Here is a 24,197-nt window from a genome sequence, read left to right as displayed (position 1 = left end):
GCTGGAAAAGCACAGCAGGTCAGGCAGCATCCGAGGAGCAGGAGAATCGATATTTCCGGCATGAGCCGTACATCAGGAATGAAAGGCTCTTGCCAGTTTGATTCCGGCAATTCTGAAAAACAGCTTTCCCAATTTCACTCAAAGCAGGCCTTTCATGCTCAGATATTAGATTACTTACAGTGTGGAAACAGGCCCTTCGGCCCAACAAGTCCACACCGCCCCGCCGAAGCGCAACCCACCCATACCCCCTACATTTACCCTTTACCTAACACTACGGGCAATTTAGCATGGCCAATTCACCTGACTTGCACATCTTTGGACTGTGGGAGGAAACCGGAGCACCCGGAGGAAACCCACGCAGACACAGGGAGAATGTGCAAACTCCACACAGTCAGTCGCCTGAGGCGGGAATTGAACCCAGGTCTCTGGAGCTGTGAGGCAGCAGTGCGAACCACTGTGCCACCGTGCTGCCCACTTTTTTAAAATCCAAGTTTTTCCAATCTCTCCCAATCCAGACAACATCCTGGTAAACCTGTTTTCACCCTCTCCCAAGCCTCCACATCCCCTTGAAGACTTTCCCCTCTCATGTTAAACCTATGATTAGATTAGTATCTAATCTAAGGAAGCAGAGGGCAGGATTTCAATACAGTCGTCACAATATACAACAATTCAAAGAATGAGTTACAGAAGTTGCACAACAAAATAAGTTCAGTAAGTGCAAATTCTGAGGATCGAAATGTGGAACCTCAAAGAAGGTTAACGGAGTTAAGAACCTTGGGAAAAAAAAAGGAAGTACAAAGACTAATTCCTAAACTTCATGAGAAATGTATTTCACTGTGACACAAAAAACAAGCTACCTAGTACTGGCGTACCATGGGTGACAAATGAACCAGACAAGTAGCTGGACATGAAAACAGGGGATAAGACAAGGAAAAGAAAAACTAGGGAAAGAAATTAAAACAAACCATCATAAAGCAACAAAAACAAATGGGAAAATTAAATTATCAAGGAATACAGGAAAAAAAATAACTATTCAAATGATAGAAAAAGGAATTAAGAAAGAGGTAAAAGACATATATAGTTACTTGAGCTCAGTGTTTACTAAAAAAATTACAAAATAGGCACTTCAGTGAAGGATAAGTTTTACAAGAATGACCACGTATTTGAGACGATAAGGGAGAAAACAGTTAATGAACTAAAAGTAAAAAAAGACCAGGTCAAAATGGCAGATCTTTCTCCCCAAACAACATTCATGAATGTGTTGGTTTTTACAATAATCTGATAGTATCAATATTAAGTAGGCCAGCATTTATTACAGATTTTGATGAATTTATTGAATTTTAATTCCTCAATCTGTTGTGGTTGAGCTCGAGGGTTCTGGAGTGTTTAGTCAAGACTTTTGAATGACTGTCCAGCAATATTATTGCTACGCTGTCATCCCTATAGTAGGACTTCCTTCTTACTGGCAAAATCCAACCCAACAACTTTCAATAAAAAGAGAAATTGCTGAAGAAACTCAGCAGACCTGGCAGCATCAGTGGATTCACTACTGATTTCAGTGTAAACTTTAACGAATGAGTAGACAGTAATTTCATGGATTCTACAAAAGAAATACAACCAAATGCTTTTTATATGGCAAGTAAAATGTTTTACTTACAGGCTCCACAAACTCAAACTTCTTCCGCTCTTGAATTTCTTGCACCTTACACACGTACTCCAGTGACAGCTCATAGTAATGTTGCCGTATCTGCTCTAGCTGACTATCAGCCTAAAAAGCACAAAGATACCTTGAAATGTTATTGTATTGGAATTACAGAATGGAAAAGATATGCTATTATTTAATGATATATTTGTACAAACTAGGCTATACTTCCTCTTCAGAGGCTTAAGTGCAAAATGCAGGCTAACCGAGGGAATGCTGTGCTGTCAGACGCAATAATAGACAAAAGCCCTTTCTGCCTTTTTGGATGGATGTGACAGATCTCATGACATTGTTTCACAGAGAAGCTGGACAGTCCCTCCACCCCAGGTCCACATCAATATGTACCCTTTAACTAATAACACTACAATGTATTTTTTTTGGTCATTATCACATTTCTTTTGTGTGAGATTCTGTGCAAAAACTGGCAGCTGTATTTTCCACATTACAAGTATTTACTTATATCGTAACGCGCTGACTGTAAAGCGGTATGGGACATCCTGAAGTAATGATAAATATAACAAGCTATATATATTTGTGTAAAAGTCAAACTTATATACCAATATCTTAGGCCAAAAGGTTTAGGTCGACTTTGACATGGGTAATGTTCTTGATTTCGCTTGATTAGGGCTTGATTTCGGCCCAATTTAGATTAGATTCCCTACAATGTGGAAACAGACCCTTTGGCCCAACCAGTCCACACCCACCCTCCGAAGAGTAACCCACCCAGACTCATTTCCCTCTTACTAATGCACCCAACACTATGGGCAATTTATCATGGCCAATTCACCTGGCCTGCACATCTTTGGACTGTGGGATTGGACTATGAAAAAAAGTATATCCAAAAATGCTAAGGCAAGTATATTAATGTTTATTTGCTTTATAACTTTCACACTATGTATATTCCATCCAAATCAACATAAACGCACAATGAATTAACTACAACACAATGTTGAAATTGATCACCATCAGAATCACTGAATAATTTGTCTCAACTGACTTGTTGTATAGCATCATCATAAAAATCCCCCTGCTCTTCACTTTTTGTAAATTTAGCATCACCATTCTTCAAGTAACCATCTTCCATACTGTCACTATATCGTATTAGGGCATCGGGTCCAGATCGATCGTGCCTGCACCTTTAAGAAAGTCACTGACATCACAACATGTGGTGTCCGGATATAAAGTGACATCATTTTCAGTCACTTTCTCAGCAAAGGAGTCTGTTAGATACATGCAATGTATACTCGCATCAGTACAGCTGAGACTGAGACTTTATGTGTAAGTCTGTGATGTTATAGCCTTGGAAATAGTGAGTGTTGTCATAAACCCCAAGATAACGTACTCGCCATGGATGCACATTTTGGGGTATATTTCACTGTGCTAACAAAGTAAACCTCAAATAGCATCAGAGTAGCAGCAAGTGAGCACACTTAGAAATATTTTTCAACAATATTTGGAGCAGGTTTATTCTATTTATCCATGGACTATTCGTAAATGCTTTCTCAACTTCCAATATCCAATTGTCCAACTTCTTTTGAACATCCAAGGACTGAATGACACTTGTAAGACTGCGAGGAATAACTGCCCAATCAGTGTGTATCAATCTCACATCACTGACTATACCATTGTCAAAATGGTACCTGAAAATGACCCAAGTAAACAAACACATTTTGCCTTTGTGCAGTTTTCCTGACATCAAATTCCACACTTTTGGTGCAACTGCCTTCATCCGTCCAGACATTTGTATGAACCTGGAAGACAGCACCTTCCTGAAATTTCTCTTTGTAGAGTGCCCCCACTTGCATATCACCATCAGTTTTAACTTTGTGTCATCACCATATGAGATATACCTGAATAGGCAAATCAGGACAGGACTTATATACTTAATGGAAAGGTCCTGGGGAGTGCTGCTGAACAAAGAGCCCTAGCTGTGCAGATGCATAGTGCTCTAAAAGTAGAGTCACAGGTAGGCAGGGTGGTGAAGGCAGCGTTTGGGATGCTTGCCTTGATTGGTCAGAGATAGCAGTTGGGAGGTCATGTTGCCGTTTTACAGAAAATTGGTTAGGCCACTTTTGGAATACTGCATTCAGTTATGGTCTCCCTTTATAAGGAAGGATGTGGTTAAACTTGAGGGGAAAAGATTTCCAAGGATGTTGTTGGGACTGGAAGGTTTGAGTTACAGGGAGAAGCTGAATAGACTGGGACTATTTTCCCTGGAGCATCGGAGGCTGAGGGGTGACCTTATAGAGGTTTATAAAATCATGAGGGGCATGGATAGGATAAGTAGCCAAGGTTTCTCCCCAAGGTGAGGGAGTCCAAAGCTGGAGCGCATCAGTTAAAGGTGAGAGGGCAAAGACTTAAAATGGACCAAAGGGGCAAATGTTTCACGCAGAGGGTGGTGCGTGTATGGAATGAGCTGCCAGAGGATGTGGTGGAGTTGGGTTCAATTACATTTAAAAGTCATCTGAACAGGTGTACGAATAGGAAAGCTTCAGAGGGATATGTGCCAAATGCTGGCAAATGGGACTAGGTCAGATTAGGATGTCTGGTCAGCACAGAGAAGTTAGACCAAAGGGCATGTTGCCATGCTGTATCACTCTATGACTCTATTACAATAGCTTTGAGTCTTTTTGGATGGTCCTGAAATTCTTGAATTAATAATTCTTTGTGATTGACTCTTAAAAAAAGCAAAGTTCCTTGCCTTGGCTGCAGTCAAATCTGCTAGAGAGGTTATGTGGCTTTTGTATGTGGAATCATACTTAAAGGTTTTTTTTGTTTCCATCTTTAAAAGGTTACAGCTGTTACAAAATCTATAATATTGTAACTATATATGTGTGATCCTCTGCAAACTCCCCCAGGCCCACAACACTTTGAGAGACGTGTACTTCTCCAATTCTTCTCTCTTGATTATCCCAAACTCCACCATTTATAGCCACGCCTCATTCTCCCTATATCTCTCCACACTGCTAACTCACTTTCCCCCCTCCTTGGGATGCCTCCTCGCGACAAAGCCAAATGTAGGTGACAAAAATCAACCATGGCCACCAATACATCATCGCAGCCCTCAGCCAACTGAGCAAAATGGCATTTGAGAATTTCAAATGTGACAGTAAGGTTATAGTTTACTGGGCTGTTGTGAGCACCATGTTGCGATAGGCCTCAGAGACTTGAGCAACTGACAGAAGGGACCTTAAAGCACTGGAGCAGTATCACAAGCATAGCCTGTACAAGATCCTCCAAATCCAGTGACAAGACAGACAGTGCAGCAACACTATCATCTCCCACTGTAGCATGGTCAACATTGAGGTGCTCATCACACGGTAACAGCTCAACTGGATGTGACGTGTTATTCACAGCCGAAGCAACTGCTCTTTTGGAATTAGAGTCATGGCAGGAGACTCCCAGGAGGACAATGGAAAAGCTTGAGAGATGTCCTCGAAGCAATGCTCAAGTGCTTAGCTGACTAGACTAAGTTTTATGACTCAGAGTTGACTCTGGTTGTGACCGTCCAAAATAGAGAAAGTTGTTGTGGGAAGGCACCCATCACATCAAAAAGCAATGTCAGGGATAAGGCCCTAAGACACAGGAGCAGGAATAAAGCCATTCAGCCCATCGAGTCTGCTCTGCCATTTAATCATGGCTGTTAAGCTTCTCAACTCCATTCTACCGCCTTCTCCCCGTAACACTTGATCACCTTGATACTCAAGAACATGTCTATCTCAGTCTTAAATACACTCAATGACCTGGCCTCCACAGCCTTCTGTGGTAATGAATTCCACAGATTCGTCAGTCTCTGGATGAAGAAGTTTCTCCTTACCTCCGTTCTAAAAGGTTTGCTCTAAGGCTGAGCCCTCAGGTCCTCTCTCCTACCATTGGAAACATCTTCCCAATATCTACCCTGTCCAGGCCATTCAGTATTCTGTATGTTTCAATTAGATCCCTCCCCCCCCTCATCGTTCTAAACTCCATCAAGTATACAGCCAGAGTCCTCAAATGTTCCTCATGTGTTAAGTATTTCATTCCTGAGACCATTCTCATGAACCTCCTCTGAACACGCTCCAGGGCCAGTCCATCCTTCCAGAGATATGGGGCCCAAAACTGCACTCAATACTCAAAATGTAGCCTGACCAGAGCCTGAGAGAGCCTCAGACGTACATCCACGCATTATACTAAAATTGCACTTTAGAAATAGTGCTTAAAGTGTTGACGGTGTAATTGTGTTACAGCCAACACATTTTACAAGTTTGCACTTTAGAAACAGCGTCCCCAATTTGTCAACCACATTACAGCGACTTCACGATAATAAAATGCGCAGAATGACCTGTATTTTGTTTTCAACCAGGTCACTCTTTGATTTTTACAATAATGGAGGAAGGAATCAAGGCATGTGTCACTACTATAGTCTTCACCAAAGTGAATGGCACCAAAAAGCTGCCATTTTTTTGTGATAGGTAAAAGCAATGACTGCAGATGCTGGAAACCAGAGTCTAGATTAGTGTGGTGCTGGAAAAGCTCAGCAGTTCCAGCAGCATCCGAGGAGCAGGAAAACCAACGTTTTGGGCAAAAGCCCTTCATCATGTGATAGGAAAGTCTAAGAAGCCATGTTGCTTTGTGAATACACAGACATTACCCACACAGCTCAAGGCTAATAAAACTATCAATATGAGCTCCAGCATTAAGGTGTGGGAGAGGGAAGTGGAAGTTAAATAAAAGGAAGATGATGATTGACAATGGTCCTCTGACTCTGACATCGCCTGGGAAGGCGTGAAAGGTGGTGACAGAAGCCCCAAAAGCTTCCACCATGCTGAGTTCAAATGTGCAAGATGCTAAGAGGAGGGGGAGTAGGGTGAGACCAACTAACCCAAAATGGAGCCTGTTTTCACTGGTCAGCATAAGGTTGACATCGAAATCCAGCTGGGACAACCATGGAAAAGTAGTCATAAGCACTATACACTGCCCAACCAAACTGACACGTGAGGCAATCATAGATGCAGTACATAGAGCTCAACAACTCTGAAAAGCCTAATGAATGGCTGTCTGCTGACTCTCTTGTTTCCTCAGCTAAAGCGCAAAAGTCATAAAGTGCTCTGGCATTTCATACAGCAGCAGTACCAAAATACCAAGAACATGTTCAACTGCTTGTACGACACGGCAGATTGCATCACACTCATCCAATATCGTCGGAATCAAGATTTCTCGGAGAAAGTGAGGCCTGCAGATGCTGGAGATCAGAGTGAAGAGTGTGGTGCTGGAAAAGCACAGCAAGTCAGGCAGCATCCGAGGAGCAGGAAAATCGACGTTTCGGGTATAAGTCCTTCATCAGGAATGATGACGATGATGATGATGATGAAAAATTCTTGATGAAGGCTTATGCTCGAAATGTCAATTCTCCTGCTCCTCAGATGCTGCCTGACCTGCTGTGCTTTTCCAGCTGCACTCTCTCGACTCTGCATTAAAAATTTCTGACAATTCCTTTCCCAATTCCCAACAATTTTCAATGCTTACACACGCCAGGCTATTGTAAGGTGCGAACAAATTAAAATACACTTTTCACATACTTCCTAGTTTACTGTGTTTTCATTCAGTGTTTTGTTCAAACGAGTGCATTTGCAGGTCAATGGTTAACACTGAGGCTTCCCCAGCAATCTCACAGCTCCACATAATGTAATTTGTGGGCAGATCATCTGGCATTTGGCTGATCAGGATTTCACCGTACACATTTAATTCATTATCTGGCCACATAAGTCATGCAAGATTTAAAAAGAAATGTGCCAATACCTTTACAATGAAATTTCCACTAATCGGATCATTAAAATTCTCACTAGATTAGGTAGCTAATGGTTACAGTATGATTTTAGCATTGACTTAGATTTTGTTTGGCTTGACTATTTGTTTATTGAATTGTTTTGGTTTAAATGACAAATATCAATGATATCATCACAGCAATCAGTTGAACAAGTTACTGAAGCAGATGGTATGTAATAAGAAATGATTAACCAGTAATTCAAACTACTTTTGAATAGACTGCTGTTTGGTTTTAACTCAGTAACAATTCCAGTTTGGACTTTTCCGTGATGCTATCAGCTCTCATTGTTCAATTTAAAAGGTTCTTTGAAAAGCAAAACAAAAAGGAACCTCCAATTTAATCACAGTGCTTTAAAGCTGAATTATTTAAACTTTAACCTCAGGTACAACAATTCCAGCATTAAAAGCTGGGATTTTGGTTGCTCTAGGTTTCTTCACTAAACCCTTTTGCCTCTCCATCTCCCTTTCTTGCTTTAAGACACTCCTTATAAACACATTTCAATCTTTCTTTTAAAGTCCTGTACTTCTGCAAAGTTCTATGGAATGGTGGCTCAGTGGTTAGCATTGCTGCCTCACAGCACCAGGGACCCAAGTTCGATTCCCGCCTCGGGCAACTGTCTGTGTGGAGTTTGCATGTTCTCCCTGTGTCTGCGTGGGTTTCCTCCGGGTGCTCCAGTTTCCTCCCACAGTCCAAAGATGTGCAGGGCAGGTGAATTGGTCATGCTAAATTGCCCGTAGTGTTAGGTGCATTAGTCAGAGGGGAATGGGTCTGGGTGGGTTACTCTTTGGAGGGTCGGTGTGGACTGGTTGGGCCGAAGGGCCTGTTTCCACACTATAGGGAATGTAATCTAATCTAACAATGAAAATAAGATTGGGATCAAATTCCTACTCAAAATATTAATTAAAATGAGACTGAACTTCAAAACAGACCAAGTTATGATGTCAAGTCATGATTAAAATGGTTAACACAGAATTTGTAAACTCTGCTGTCATAATTGAATCATAATTTAAACATATTTGTACAATTGAATGATTACATTGCAAGGCATCATAGCTTTGAGGTGGGCCAATGCATAATGATAAATAGGGAAGACAGACATCAAACTTTTTCAGCTGTACAATTCTGGCTTTTGGGCAAGTGTCTCGACTTCAAAAGTACTTAATTGTTTACAACTCTGGATGGGTATATGAATAGGAAGGGTTTTGAGGGATTAGGGCCAAATGCTAGCAAATGGGACTAGATTAGGTTTGGATATCTTGTCTGCATGGACGAGTTGGACCGAAGGGTTTATTTCTGTGCTGTACATCCCTCTGACTCTATGACTCTAAATGTTTTTATTTATTTAAGATCCATATATATTAAGTTTACATTTGTTAAAGGTGAAATATAAATCCAAGTCTTTCTTTTTTATTAAAATGCTGCGATTATTTTTCAGACTTGAGGAGATCACTATTGTCTTGATATATTCATAGAATCGCAGAGTCCCCTACAGTGTGGAAACAGGCCATTAGGTCCAACAAGTCCACACTGACCCTCCAACCAGTATCCCACCCAGGCCCATTCCCCTACTACCTTAGAATATCCATGACCTACACATCCATGGACAATTTAGCACGGCCAATTCACCTAACCTAGACATCTTTGGATTGTGGGAGGAAACCGGAGCACCTGGAGAAAACCCACACAAGACACGGGGAGAATGTGTGAACTCCACAGAGAGAGAGTCGGCCGAGGCTGGAATCGAACACGGCTCCCTGGCACTGTGAGGCAGCGGTGCTAACCACTGAGCCATCGGTGACATTTTTATATCATCATTTAGAGTTGCATTTTTCTGGTCCAGATGACAATTACACTTTGCAATTGTAGCTTTAATGCAAGTTACATGAAGGGTTATGTGACCTCCAATGGAGTCTGCATGGTAGTGTTCCTGGGATTTGAGGAGATTCTGCTGCTGGACAACATTTAAACCTCACAGCTGGCTATTGAGGGGGCAAGAAAGAGAGATGGAGAGATCAAGAGAGTTGATATGCTGAGGGAAGGGATATAGAAAGGGCAGCTGAGAAAGGGGAAACATCATTGAGGGATGAGATAGAGGGGGGTCAAGGGGAGCAGAGAAAGGATAAACGCCATCAAGGGGTGTGAGAGAGAGGGTCAACACTGTGGTGTGCAACAGACAGAGGTTCAACCAAACACAGAAAAAGCAGAATTAGCATTTTGAGTCCGTTTAGCTATGATGCTTGTTCAGTTCTTTCGCTGAGTTTCTTTTAAATTTCCGGCATCCACATTTTGCTTTTATGAGAGAGCGAGTGATACAACTGGCATGAACGAGGACAGCATTACCAAGGAGTGAGGCAATGAAGTCTCAGAGCTCCATTTAAAACAATGGGTAGGAGTCAATGTATTGAAGAGACAGTAAAGGACATTTTTTTCTCAGTTTATAACAAAGAAAGGAATTATGACTAACAATTTGACCCCAGACCCTCTTCCCCACTGAATTCCCGCTGGAACCAGACATGGAAACTGCAAAGGAACCAGTCTAAAATTAAAGTGGCAGATTGAATCAATTAGTGTCAGACACACCCTTTCCAACTCTGACAGGGGATTTGGTCCAGCGCTACTTCCTACAGAGGATTTGTACAGGAGACCATTTTGTATTTTCAACCTGTTTAATGATCTCGGGCTCAGATGCTTCCTCACTGACCAAGTAGAAACAACACTTAAAATCCAATGAATAAATAATGTTTTATAATTAGACTTAGATTTATCGCTACATGTACTCACATGAGTGCAGTAAAAAGTTTACAAAGTCACCGCTTAACGGCACCATCTTAGGTACAAAGGTGCCTAGATACAAAACCAGAGAATCGCTACAGCATGGAAGCAAACCATTCGGCTCATCAAGTCCACACTGAACTTCCGAAGATCATTCCCACCCAAACCCACCCCCCCCCTATCATATCCCTCTAACCCATGGCCTATTCACCAAACCTGCACATCTTTGGACTGTAGGAGGAAACCCACACAGACACAGGGAGAATGTGCAAACCCCACACAGACAGTCACCCGAGAGTGGAATCAAACCCAGGTTCCTGGTGCTGTGAGACAGTGATGCTAACCACTGAGTCCATCTTAGGGATCTTAGGAATAAATTAGAAAAATAAAGAAATACAAATTCATTCAGTTTATAGACATACTACTCAGCCAAGAAAGCCTTTGATATTAATTATTTTACATTAATGAGGTGAAGATTAGTGGGATAATCCAAATAGTTTGCATGCTTTTAAATAAAATCCAAATTGAATGTTTCCAAGAGGGAAAATTAGTTCAACTTGCCAAAATGTTATTTGAGTGAACTCACACTGTTGATATAATGCTAAAAGCATTTCCCATCAGCACTGAAGTAAAATGCTAAATATAACTGAACTAACAGACACAATGATGCACTGAGAGAATGAATAGAAACATGGAAATAATACAGACAATATGAACAGGAATGGACCTTTAAACCCCTAAAGCCTGTTCCATCACTTATTTTATGATCATGCCTCACCATCGAGCTCAGTCCCCAAATCCCACCCTTCCCCGTGCCGTCACTTCACCCCTTGAGCCAAAGGCACTGCAGCAAATCCTCGTATCCGCGAAATCGTGAATCACAAATTCATCTGTCTGTGCCAAGAAATAAGCAACGATAAAAATCAACATCCAGGGGCAAAACAAAATCACAAACCTGCGATTTTTAGCTTATTTTTAAATTACTCTTAAACAGCTCCCGCACTCGGAAAGGTCATCATTCACCGAGGTTCTCAGGAACAGAATCCTCACAGCTACGGAGGAATGACTGTACATCTACCCTCTGCTTGAAAGTACAATGTTTTGGCCTCACCACTTCCTGAAATTTCTATGAATAAACTTCCCCTCACCTTAGAAAGGTTTGCTCTTGTCCTTAAACTCTGACCCCTGCTTCTGGACTCGCCCACCATCCTGCATCCAATCTGTCCAGTCCAGTTTGAATTTTCTTCGTTTCAATGAGATACCCCCTCATCCTTCTAAAGTCCAGTGAATACAATCCGAAACAACTCCATCTCTCCTCAGATATCTGTCTGGCCTTCACAGGAATCAATTTTGTACAAGTTTGCTGTACTCCTTCTGTCATAAGAGCATTCTTCCTCAGATGTGGAGATCAAAACTGTCCACAATATTCCAGGTGTGGCCTCACCAATGTCCTGTGGGACTAAGTGGTGCACAACTTAGCAATACACAACTAAGTTATCTTTCAAAGAATTGAGCTGGATAATTTATGAGAGTGTGGAACCAGCAGACTTTTGAGTTAAGGAAAAATTGTCAAATGATATTCTTCGGACTGATCCAGCTCCTGTTTGGTACAGGATTGGGAGTGCTGTGCACTTAAACATCCAGTAGCCTGTGAAGAAGTAGCACCTATTAACACTTCTCAGAGTGAAAAGGACAAAAATCTGGATACTTTAAAGAAAGTATTCTAATGCAACAGAATACTTAGGTCCGTCTGATCAACTAATGAATTGAAGATCGACCACCACTCTACACACAACATTGTGTCAAAAGAACTGCAAGACAGAATTCAACCCTGCCCTAGTAGTCTGAATTTTGATCAACAGAACGTGTTTTCCTGTTTATACTCTTACAACTATAGTATGGGTCAAAATGGTTGTTTTCTGTCTCATTTGTGAGCAACTCCATGTGTGTTTGGGATTTGAAAGGATAATAATTTAAATTGCATAGTAGTACATTTGTGAACATTTTGCCATTTGTTACTTTTTTTGCAATTATTCAAGTTATTTTCCTGCTAATGGCAGAACATGGTGAGAGTACCCTGACTAGCAGCTGGTAAGGCAAATTGATCACCTTGGTGATCTAACTGGGTTAAAAGGGTTGTAGAATACTGGGGCTCAATTGTTAGCACACTCTTCCCAATTGAGTCACGACAGTGGAGCAAGGAGAGTCTGGCTTGAGTTCCCAATGGAGATAGATGTGCCAGCCCGCCTCCTCTTAGTCTTTTATAATGTTTAACTAGCCAATTGGGCGGCACTGGGCGGCACGGTGGCACAGTGGTTAGCACTGCTGCCTCGCAGCGCCAGAGACCCGGGTTCAATTCCCGTCTCAGGCGACTGACTGTGTGGAGTTTGCACGTTCTCCCCGTGTCTGCGTGGGTTTCCTCTGGGTGCTCCGGTTTCCTCCCACAGTCCAAAGATGTGCATGTCAGGTGAATTGGCCATACTAAATTGCCCGTAGTGTTAGGTAAGGGGTAAATGTAGGGGTATGGGTGGGTTACGCTTCGGCGGGTCGGTGTGGACTTGTTGGGCCGAAGGGCCTGTTTCCACACTGTAAAGTAATCTAAAAAAAAGTAATCTAATCCAATGTAACCTGTAGCTATTGCCATCATGCAATAAACAGCATCTTCATGAGACAAGTGACATGCCTCGTTGAGACTCACAAATAGCTCATCCTCTATTGCTGCAAATCAAATGGGCTTTTAGACTTGATTCATTATCGTTACATGTACCTAGGTGCAGTGAAAGGTTTTGTTTTTACATGCAGTACAGGCAGATCGTTCCATACAAAATGTGTCAGGGTAATAGAACAGAGCAAAGAGTGCAACATTGTAGCCGCAAAGAAGGTGCACAGAGAGCGAGACCAACATTAAATTTAAAATTTGAGGTCCATTCAGAAGTCTAATAACAGCGGGGACTAAGCAGTTCTTGAATGTGTTGGTACGTGTGTTTATGCTTTTGCATTTTATGCCTGACGAAAGAATGAGAAGAGATTATATCAGAGTGGGAAGGGTCTTTGATGATGTTTCTTGCCTGCCTGAGGCAGTGAGAGGTGTAGGCAGAGTCAATAGTTGGAAGGTTAGCTTGCCTGATGGACTGGACTGTGTTCACAACTCTCTGTATTACGAATGGGGAATTTCAGGCAGCACACAAACCTACCCATTAGCCAGTGGTGGCTGGTTCTATAACACTGGCGACATGGTGATCAGCAGTGGGCATTGTTGCTTAAATCCTTTGGACATCGGAAACAGACACTTGGGAAGACAGGTACCTTCAGAATTCTCAAGACAGTTAGCTGTCGCAGATATGTGATTGACAAGCAGTCAGCAAACTGTTTGCAGGAAAGAGGATGTGAGGAATGGCAGATCAGCCATGATCCCATGAATGGCAGAGTGGGCTCTAGCTTGAATGGTCACCTCTTGTTCCTATTTCTTATGGTCTCATATTCCAAACTAGAAACAACACTCCTGGCTAAAATCTTCAACTCCGATCTGATAAAGAGCGCAGGTGAAGCAGTTAGAGCTCGTAAAATCTTAGGAAAAGCTGATACTTGGAAATAACAAAGTCCTTACAGAAGAAGAATTTCATGGTGCAGTCCTATTTCATACTTTGGCTTGAGGTTAAGGTGAAGATTCCTTTTATGGAAAGGGAAAAAAACTTTAAATTCTTTTATATCTTTCCCCTCTCACCCTAAATGTTTGCCCTCTAGTTCTGGACTCCCACACCCCAGGGAAGAGACTTTATCTATTTATCCTATTCTTGCCAGCATGCATGCCAGTTATCCTGCTGCCCATTACAAAATTTATAGCAAATGTTTGGTGTTGTGTGATTTTTAACTTTGTACACCCCAGTCCAACACCGGCATCCCCAAATTATCCTCCATCATTACTGATCAAAGCAGGCCCTCCAATGAAGTCCAAGGAGGAGGATTTGCAGCAGCAGCACTCTACAACACCCATTAGCTTGTGTTGCTCAGTTCCACAGTATATACAATATTAAGCTCTGTTACCAGCAACTGAGTGCAAACTCACAACAAAGGAAAATAATTTTTTTTTAAGAAGGATGGAAACTGCAAAACCACAGGACGGAAAATATTACATCACACATTTAAAGAACTGTTCATGGAAGTCTTCATGAAGATTTCAAACATTTAACAAAGCAACCAGAATATGGTGAGCAATACTAAAGGCACTGACATGCGAAGGAATGGGTGGACCAATGGGTCTTTTTTACTAACAGCAACGTGTCACCAATTTTTACTCAGGTCCACTGATTTTGGAAATCTAATTGAAGTTAGCTTGTCCTGATTTGCAATGCCAATAACAAAAAACAACGACCTTTGCATTAATTCCGAAGCAATGTAATATTATGTTCAGATGTGGCATGCATTCCTTTGGGCTTCCACATTAATGAAGCTTCATTATCTCCATTCGATGTCTCTAACTAAAAAAACTTCTGCTGCTGCAAACTTGAAAGTCCTTTATAGCACCGTCTTTCGTGAAAGAACCTCCTAATAATTATGCAACCGAATAGGATTGAAATACAATCATGTACAGATGTCTATCCCAACCTGCTGCCCTTTACCATGAGACATACACCATGTCACAGATATCTTACTTCACTTCAATTCACACCATGTAGCAGATATCTTAAGGTTCATTTCAATGAAACCATGGTGTTGAACACATTGTTGCATTATATACTCAAAATACAATTGGAATTCAAATGCAGAATGAAATAAATTCCTACTCATAAATATTGTCTTAAATTCATATGTAATCAAATCCAAAAAGCATTTTTTTTTCAAGAAATAGCAACATTTGACATTTCAAAGTGAGCCAAACTCCTTAAGGCAAAAATATATTTTTCCAACAGAATTTGAAATGCATGAAGTTTACCTCAACTAGCAACGCTTCTTTTTTCTTTGCTGATAAATTGACATGTTTCTCCAAAAAGCTGTAGTATTTCTCAGTTTCTTTGTCATACTTTTTCTTTTCTTCCTATAAGTGAATAACACAAATAGCACAGATTACAGCAAAATATTTTAGTCAGCCTCCAAGACATAACTGTGTGACAAGGCCGCTGCCAACACTTGTTACTGAAGGGAATGAAATTCGATTGATTACACAGTTTGGGTAATGTCCAAGTAAGCCAGTAAACTAGCATTCAACAACTGCCTGTAAATTAGCATTACATTTTGGATGAAGATTGGATACAATCTGGGGCACAATATATTCAGTCTGTTTACTGCAAAGGATGGTGACTTCCTGGTGCAGGCAGAAGCCAGTCGCCTCTTCCAAAATGCACTAAAAAATGTTTCTCTTTCAAAACATGAAATGAATGAAACTCAGTTTCATTGGTTAATAAATGTTTCTCTTTTCAAAACTGGACAATGGGTTAAACTGATAGCAACTGCTTTTAACAATACACTATATATTAAAGACATTTGTGTATCATTATGATGAAGAACACTTTTAACTCTTTCTCCCAAAACAACAAATATAATTGATATCTCCAAAAACTATCGACTATCTAGAAGGCACAACTCGAGAACACAATGGAATCCTCCCCACCTGCCTGTATGGGTGCAACTCCAAGAACACAATCCAGTACCATTTCGTCAGCATCTCATCCACCACCTGCAAAGTCCCTGGCCCTAACAACACTCCAGCAATAATAAATGAAGACCTGCATTCCACAACTTGACGCATCCATAGTCAAGCTGTTCTAGAACAGCTACAACCCTGATATCTGCCGAATAACATGGAATACTGCACAGTATGTCCCGTACTCAGAAAGCAGGATAAGTTCAATCCGGCCAAGAGTAGACTGCCCCATCAGTCTAGGAGAAAGTGAGGGCTGCAGATGCTGGAGATCAGAGCTGAAAATGTGTTGCTGGAAAAGCGCAGCAGGTCAGGCAGCATCCAAGGAACAGGAGAATCGACGTTTCAGGCATGAGCCCTTCTTCAGGAATGACTCAACCAGTGGAGAGTTTCCCCCGATACCCATCGATCCTAGTTTTGCTCTGGCTTTCAAGTGCCAAACTTGGTTAACTGTGGCCTCAATGTCAAGGGCTGTCACTCTCACCTCCCCTCTGGAATTCAGCTCTTCAGGAATGCCCTATCAGTCTACTCTTGATCATCAGTAAAGTGATGGAAGATTTCATCAACAGTGCTATCAGGCAGCACCTGCTCAGCAATAACCTGCCTCAGTGATGCCCAGTTTGGGTTCTGCCAGGGTCACTCAGCTTCTGACCTCATTACAGCCTTGGTTCTAACATGGCCTGACGAGCTGAATTCCAGAGGGGAGGTGAGAGTGACAGCCCTTGACATTGAGGCCACATTTAACCAAGTTTGGCACTTAAAAGCCAGAGCAAAACTGGGATCGATGGGTATCGGGGCAAACTCTCCACTGGTTGAGTCATAACTGGTACATTTGAAGATGTTGTTGGAGGTCAGACATCTCAACTCCAGGACATCTCTGTAGGAGATCCTCGGCCCAACCATTTTCAGATGCTTCATCAGTGACCTTCCCTCCATCATATGGTCATGTTTGTACCATTCATGACTCTTCAGATACTAAAACAGCCCATATCCAAGACTTGGACAACACCCATGCTTTGGCTGAAAAGCGGCAAAATAGCATTCGCACAAAGCAGATGCCAAGCAATAACCATCTCCAACAAGACAGAATCTAAGCATTCTCCCCTGACATTCAATGTCATTGTCGTCACTGAATTCCCCCGCTATAAACATAGAACATTACAGCACAGTACAGGCCCTTCGGCCCTCGATGTTGCACCGACCAGTCATACCAATCTGAAGCCCATCTAACCTACGCTATTCCATGTACGTCCATATTCTTGTCCAATGATGACTTAAATGCACTTAAAGTTGGCGAATCTACTACCATTGCAGGCAAAGCATTCCATATCCTTACTACTCCTGGGGGTTACCATTAACCAAAACCCAACTGGAGTAGCCATATAAATACAATAGCTAAAAGAACCAGTCAGAGACAACAAAACCTGCAGTGGTTAACTCATCTCCTGACTTCCCAAAGGCTGGTTAGCATCTAGTAGGCATGTTGGAATACCACCCACTTGCCTGGATGGACGCAGCTCCAAAAACACACAAGGTTGACACCATCCAGGATAAAGCAGCCTGCTTGATGCTCAGTATCAGCGTGTCCTAACTTCAAGATGTACTGCTGAAAATCACCATGATTCCTTATACAGCACCTTCTAAACACACAACCATTTCCACCTAGAAAGACAAGGGCAACAAATACATTAGACCACTATCACATGAAAGTTCCTCTCCAAGCCACTCATCAACCTGACTTGGAAACATATCACCAGTCATTCACTGTCGCTGGTTCTAAATCTTGGAATTCCCTCTGGAAGGGCATTGTGGGTCAAAACATAGCCTGCTGACTGCAGCGGTTCAAGAAGGGAGCTCACTGTCAATTTCTTAAGGGCAACAGGTGAAGTGCAATAAATGCCGGCCAGCCAGCAATGACTACACCCCATGAATTAATTTTTAAAAAACCTTCAACATTCATTCCTTTCACCACTAATGCACAGTGGCAGCAATGTCTACCATCTACAATATTGTATGGACCATACCAAACCCCCTCAAAACATATTAAGAAGATAGCTTAGATCCCCATTTCTCCTCATTCTTACAGGAAGTGCAAGGTGTTGCAGATGCATTTCAATGGGTCAAAGAACCAGGCTTGAAGCAAAATACACTCTATTCTTCCACTACAGTTAAAACACAGATAAAATAAGAATAAAAAATTAAATAGCTTAACTGTAACTCTATTGCAATGCTTAAGATAATGCATGTTAACTACTACTGATTAGCTGTTCCAAGATAGTAACATCCTGTTAACACACCCTTGGCAAAGGCAATTTCATTAAAACAGAATGTCTCACCAGCGATGTTTCTCCAGTCCAGGAAGAAAACAAAATCAAGAGAAAATTCTGGCAGAGAGATCGGGATCTCCAGCATCATGCTGGAGCAGGGAGAGATATATAGCAGCTTCCAAACCCCAACAGCTACTAAAAGCTAGACTACAGTCCTATATCTGTGGGAGCCTGACCCTCATCCACCCAGGCTGTTGCTATTGGTCCAACATTAAAAAAAACTCCAAGGTCTCACAAGGTGTTTACTTTACTTTATTAGCTTGGAACAGACCGCTCCACATCACTTCTTCACTTAAAAAAGGGCAAAATACACCTCTTAAAGCCAAAGTATTCTCACACCTTCCCCCCTTAAAAAAAAAGCCATCAATACACAAAGATGGCTCTAGTTTGTCTTATGCTATTAGCAAGGTAAAGACAATGACTGCAGATGCTGGAAAGTACAGTCTAGATTAGAGTGGTGCTGGAAAAGCACAGCAGGTCAGGCAGCATCCGAGGAACAGTAAAATCGACGTTTCGGGCAAAAGCCCTTCATCAGGAATGCTATTAGCATACAACAATACATATACTGGAGAAAGTGAGGACAGCAGATGCTGGAGATCAGAGTCAAAAGGTGTGTGCTGGAAAAGCACAGCCGGTCAGGCAGCATCCGAGGAACAGGAGAGTCAACGATTCTCCTGCTCCTTGGATGGTGTCTGACCTTTTCCAGCACCACACTTTTCGACTACAATACATATGCGTTACATTGACTCTCAGCATGCAAACATACACTACTACAGTCCATTTCAGTCTGTTTCTTCTGCCACTGAACATCTCTGTCTTCACTCATCAAAGTTGTGACATGTCAGCAATTACATTCTCTTGTCCTGCCACATGCATCATTTTCAAATTGAATGGCTGCAATAACAAGCAGCCTCTAAGTAGTCTGTAATTTTCATCATTAAATTGTTCCAAAGACTTTAAGGGGTTGCTGTGATCAGTAATTACAATTGTCGCAAATACATTATTGGCAACATAAATGCTGCAACACCAACACCAAACTCAAGGTCTCTTTCTCAGTTGTGGAAAATCTCCGTTGATGACTATTCAACTTGCTGAAAAAATACCTAATAGGTCTTTCCGTTCTGATGTGTCTTGTAGAGCACTAACATTCACGTCATTTGCATCAATAGCCACCTTGAATAGCTTCGCATAGTTAGGTGTCGGTGTTGCTAAAATTGGAGCAGTGCTCAATGCAGCTTTCAAGTTGTCAAATGCCTTCTGACACTCTTCCGTCCACTGAAAGTTTTCGCATTTCTTCAACAGGTCAGTCAGTGGAGCAACCACACTACTAAAAAACACTCCGCCCCAGAAACAGAAAATTCCTCTTCGTTAATGATATGGGCAACTCCCCAGTAACCTTTGTCTTTACATCCCGTGGGGTCATCTGTTCATATCCAGTAACGTGGCCCATGAATGTGACTTGGGCTTTTGTGAACTCACTCTTAGCCAGGTTTACCAGCAAGCCTGCCTCCTGAAGTTAATCAAATAGCTGTGCTAGATTCTCCAAATGTTCCTTCCACGTGTAACTAAAAATCACCAGATTGTCTATGTACACTATGTAATTGGGCAATCCCAAAATGACCTTACTGGTTAGTGTTTGAATTTGGCTGCTACATTTTTCATAGCAAATGGCATGGCTTTAAGCTGGTACAGTCCTTTCTGTGTCCCGAAAGCCAAAGTTTTCTTCACCATTTTGGATAAAGGTACTGTCAGCATCCTCCGAATAAGTCCAACTTAGAAATATAAGTTGCTTGTCCCAAATTCGCAAAACAGTCTTCCGAACATGAATTAGATTTTGTAACTGCATTGACATTGCTGCTCATTTGTCTCTCCACCCCCTCAACTCACTAGCCTCATTTCTTATGAAGGGCTTTTGCCCAAAACGTCGATTCTCCTGTTTCTCGGATGCTGTCTGAATTGCTGCGCTTTTCTAGCACCATACTTTTGATTCTGATCTCTAGCATCTGCAGTCCTCACTCCCTCCACTGCTATAGCTCACACAATCGTTGGATACCATCTAGTTTTGGCACCATTATTATGGGTTAGCTCCATATACTGCAACTCACTTTGACTATGTCATCTCTGAACATGCTTTCAATCTCTTTTTGAACCTGTGCCAACTTTGGAGGGTTATGCCTATAAAAATGTTGCCCAATTTCCTATATCTACATGTGCATAATCTTATTAGTATTTCCCAGTTCATTCCCACAAATCTCCCCACTGAGATTTGTGGGCGGCACGGTGGCACAGTGGTTAGCACTGCTGCCTCACAGCGCCAGAGACCCGGGTTCAATTCCCGCCTTAGGCGACTGACTGTGTGGAGTTTGCACGTTCTCCCCGTGTCTGTGTGGGTTTCCTCCAGGTGCTCCGGTTTCCTCCCACAGTCCAAAAAATGTGCAGGGTCAGGTGAATTGGCCATGCTAAAATTGCCCGTAATGTTAGGTATAGGGGTAAATGTAGGGGTATGGGTGGGTTGCGCTTCGGCGGGTCGGTGTGGACTTATTGGGCCGAAGGGCCTGTTTCCACACTGTAATGTAATCTAATGTAATCTAATCTAATGAAAGCAACAACTCTTACAGGTCACTGATTCTCCTCTGGAAGGTAACTCAATAATTTATCTCAACTTTTGAGAACTTTCTTATTATCTAATTTAGTTTGAGAAAGGACCAACTTAGAATCATCTGAACTTAGTCCTTCTCTCTGCGTTGCAACCAGTAACACATTTGCTTTTTGCTTTCCTTCCCTATCAAAAAAACCTTTTGAGCATATTCACATGATACCCTCTGTGAGATTTCTTCCGATCTGGCATTCTTATTAAATAATTTACCTCACCTAATCTCCTTTCAATTTGATAAGGCCCACTAAACTTTGCCTTCAAAGGTTCACCTAACACTGGAAGTAACAATAACACTTTATCTCCACTCACAACATTGTGAATTTTTGATCTCTTGTCTGCTTCCTATTTCATCACATGCTGTGCTACTTTTAAATGGTGACGAGTCAACTCACCCACTTTATTTAATCTTTCCCTAAAATTTGACAAATGGTCTCTGAATTCGGACTTTCCAATTCTTCCTTAATTCATTTCAGTGGTCCTCTCACCTCAGGCCCAAAAACTAATTCAACTGGACTGAATTTAGTTGATTAATTAGGTGCATCCCTAATTGCAACAAGTACAAATGGAATTTCTTCATCTTAATGAGGAAATTACATGTTCAGGTGGATGAAAAATTGGCAGACGTTCATCAAGTTGTATTACCAGTGGGTTATCGAAAGGAGGTGTTGGAGGTAGCACGTGAAATGCCAATAGGATGTTATTTGGGAGTAAGGAAAACTCAAGCCAAAATACAAAAATGTTTTTTTTTGGCTTGGACTACATGAGGATGTGGTTGACTTTTGCCAGACATGTCCTATGTGTCAGGTAATAGGAAAACTTCAGGCAGTGATAAAGCCAGCACCCTTAATACCCATTCCCTCATTTGAGGAACCTTGTCCATGAGTCATTTCCCCTCCCTAAAACAAGAAGTGGAAATCAATATTTGTTGGTGATATTGGATGTGTCTACTGGATTTTCGGAGGCCATTTCAGTCTGCAATATCATGGTTAAAAAGATTGTAGAAGGGTTACTCAATTTTTTTTTTTAACTAAATATGGACATTCCACAAAAATACAATCTGATCAAGGGTCAAATTTTATAACAAAGTTATTTGAGAAAATTATGAATAGCTTAGGAACAAAACGATTCAAATCTACTGTGTACCACCCAGAATCACAGGGAGCATTAAAATGGTGGCATCAAACTTTAAAGTCAAGGTTGACGGTTTATAGTCAAGACTATACACTGACAATGCTGTCAGTGATGCTCACATCCTATCACCAAAGTAAAAATGTACGATTTTCCTGACTACAACACCGTTGATAATATAACAATCCTCCAACTGTGTTGTGTGCCCAATTGTAAAAATAGTAGAATGTGCAAGAAAATAGGATAGTCTGCAGTCTATGCTCTCTCATCAAAGAAAGGCAGGAGACTGAGAAAACACAAACAAAGTTTCAGGTTCCCCATCAGCAAACAATATAAGTAATGCACTGAAATGGTCACTTAAACATTGACCCAAGGGTTTATTCATAATGAATAAAGTTGCTCAATATTTTAAAATAAAATATCTTTGCAAACTCCTCCAACTCTCTCCCTGATAGGATTTCATACGCATTCCCAATTTTCATTATTCATAATTGCTGGCCACTTGTCTTCAGCTGAGTAAGGCCCTGAGCTCAGGATTCTCTCTCGCAGCCCCTCTAACTTTCCTTCTCCTGAAAACCTGTATTTGAACAAAATTTTGGACACATGCCGTCTGGTCTCTTTGTGGCTGGGTGCTGAGTTTGATGCGATAACACTCCAAAGCCTTTGATCATCTCAGCATTTAAAAGGAGTTACATGAATGCAAATAATTGTTGCTAAAATGCATCTTTATTTGAACCAACTATGAATTTGCATAATTTAAAATTTCTTTTTAAATCAAAGTCCACACAGAAAAGAAACTGCAATCTTGAGAACCAAACTTTTTTATGCTAAATTATTCTGAAAGTTTATTTATACCTTTGCTGCTCCAATTTGATCCTTTCTGAATTTCTCCAGTGGTTTGATAAATGTTTCAAAGATGTTTAGCGTCTGAAAGAAAAATGTGAACATTCATACAAGAATCATTTTGTTCAAAAAGAAAGAACACACATTGCTTTCAAACAGTATGAAATGTACTGGTAGTTTATGATCATTCAAAGTCACTATACCAGCACCTGCCTCCAGAGACAGCTTGTTCTTTCTTGCATTAGACTCAAGAACAAATGTTGAACAAATAAATAATATTTGCTATATTAATCTAACATAGGGGTTAGAATCAGCTCAGCTCAAGAAACATAACTTGGATTGAAAAGAGTACAGGAAAATGCCTTTGACAAATTTACATTACATTAAGAATTTAATGTTAGATGCAAGGCTTTCACTCTGGTCCTTAGTTTAATTTGAAGATACACGTTCAGCACTTGGAACATATCTATAATGTAGTAACTTGTTAACTAATCTTGAAAATGGCAGCTTTACTCTTCATTGAGGTTTATGGCAAAATTTTGTTTTATAAAATAAAATGCACAAATATGCAGCTCCCAATTAGATGGCCATTTCTTTTAGCTATCGGCTACGTTATGAAGATGTATAACTCAATAACACATGGCCTCTGTGCTGTCTTATCTCAATACCCATTTCATATCAAAGTAATCTCTAAACAATAAAACTATATTATAAATATTTGAATATTGTTTTATTCTAAATAATAAAATTAGAAATACATTTAGAAATTTAATTCTGAACACAATTAAATTTGTGTTTTAAAATTAAAGCAATTTTTAAATACAAATTCGCACCCACAAGTTACCATAATTTCATTCCCAATTTCAGTGATATCACTGAACATGGCAACAACAAAAGGAAGGATCGTGATCGTGTAGAAAATAAAAATCTGCGACGAGAGAGGAGGAGTGGTGGGGACGAATAATCTCACAACACTCTCACACATTGCTGGCTGGGAGAATAGTTATTTGTCTCATCAGGTGACAGGACAGTGTGTGGAGTGGGGAGCAGAGGAGAAGCAGTGAGGACAAATACAATTCGGGGGAAAAGAGAATTATTTACTTCTGAAGCCGAGGTTGGAATCTCATCAATGTGAAACATATCAGAGGCAGTTCAGAGATGGCTCATTCGGATGATCTGGGGTATGGTGGGACTCACCCACTCCAACCTCTCACCCTCGGAACGTGCAGCCCTCCACTCCCTCCGTTCCAACCCCAACCTCACTATCAAACTGGCAGACAAGGGAGGCACGGTAGTAGTTTGGCGCACCGACCTTTACACCGCTG

The 24,197-nt window shown here is 41.2% G+C and overlaps 1 protein-coding gene across 1 annotated transcript in view; it reads right to left on the bottom strand.

The window, feature by feature from the left end:
* The window catches only part of arhgap10 (Rho GTPase activating protein 10), a 203,339-nt gene that overhangs the window by 97,571 nt on the left and 81,571 nt on the right, over positions 1-24,197 (bottom strand). Inside the window, exons 5-7 of the mRNA XM_043700807.1 lie at positions 22,885-22,956; positions 15,214-15,315; positions 1,658-1,768 (exon numbers count right to left, since the gene is read on the bottom strand). Of these exons, the coding sequence (XP_043556742.1) occupies positions 1,658-1,768; positions 15,214-15,315; positions 22,885-22,956 (285 nt within the window). The remainder of the gene's footprint in view (positions 1-1,657; positions 1,769-15,213; positions 15,316-22,884; positions 22,957-24,197) is intronic.

The sequence above is a fragment of the Chiloscyllium plagiosum genome, chromosome 1, assembly GCF_004010195.1.
Source record: "Chiloscyllium plagiosum isolate BGI_BamShark_2017 chromosome 1, ASM401019v2, whole genome shotgun sequence".
NCBI lineage: Eukaryota > Metazoa > Chordata > Chondrichthyes > Orectolobiformes > Hemiscylliidae > Chiloscyllium > Chiloscyllium plagiosum.
This window is presented reverse-complemented; position numbering and strand designations above follow the sequence as displayed.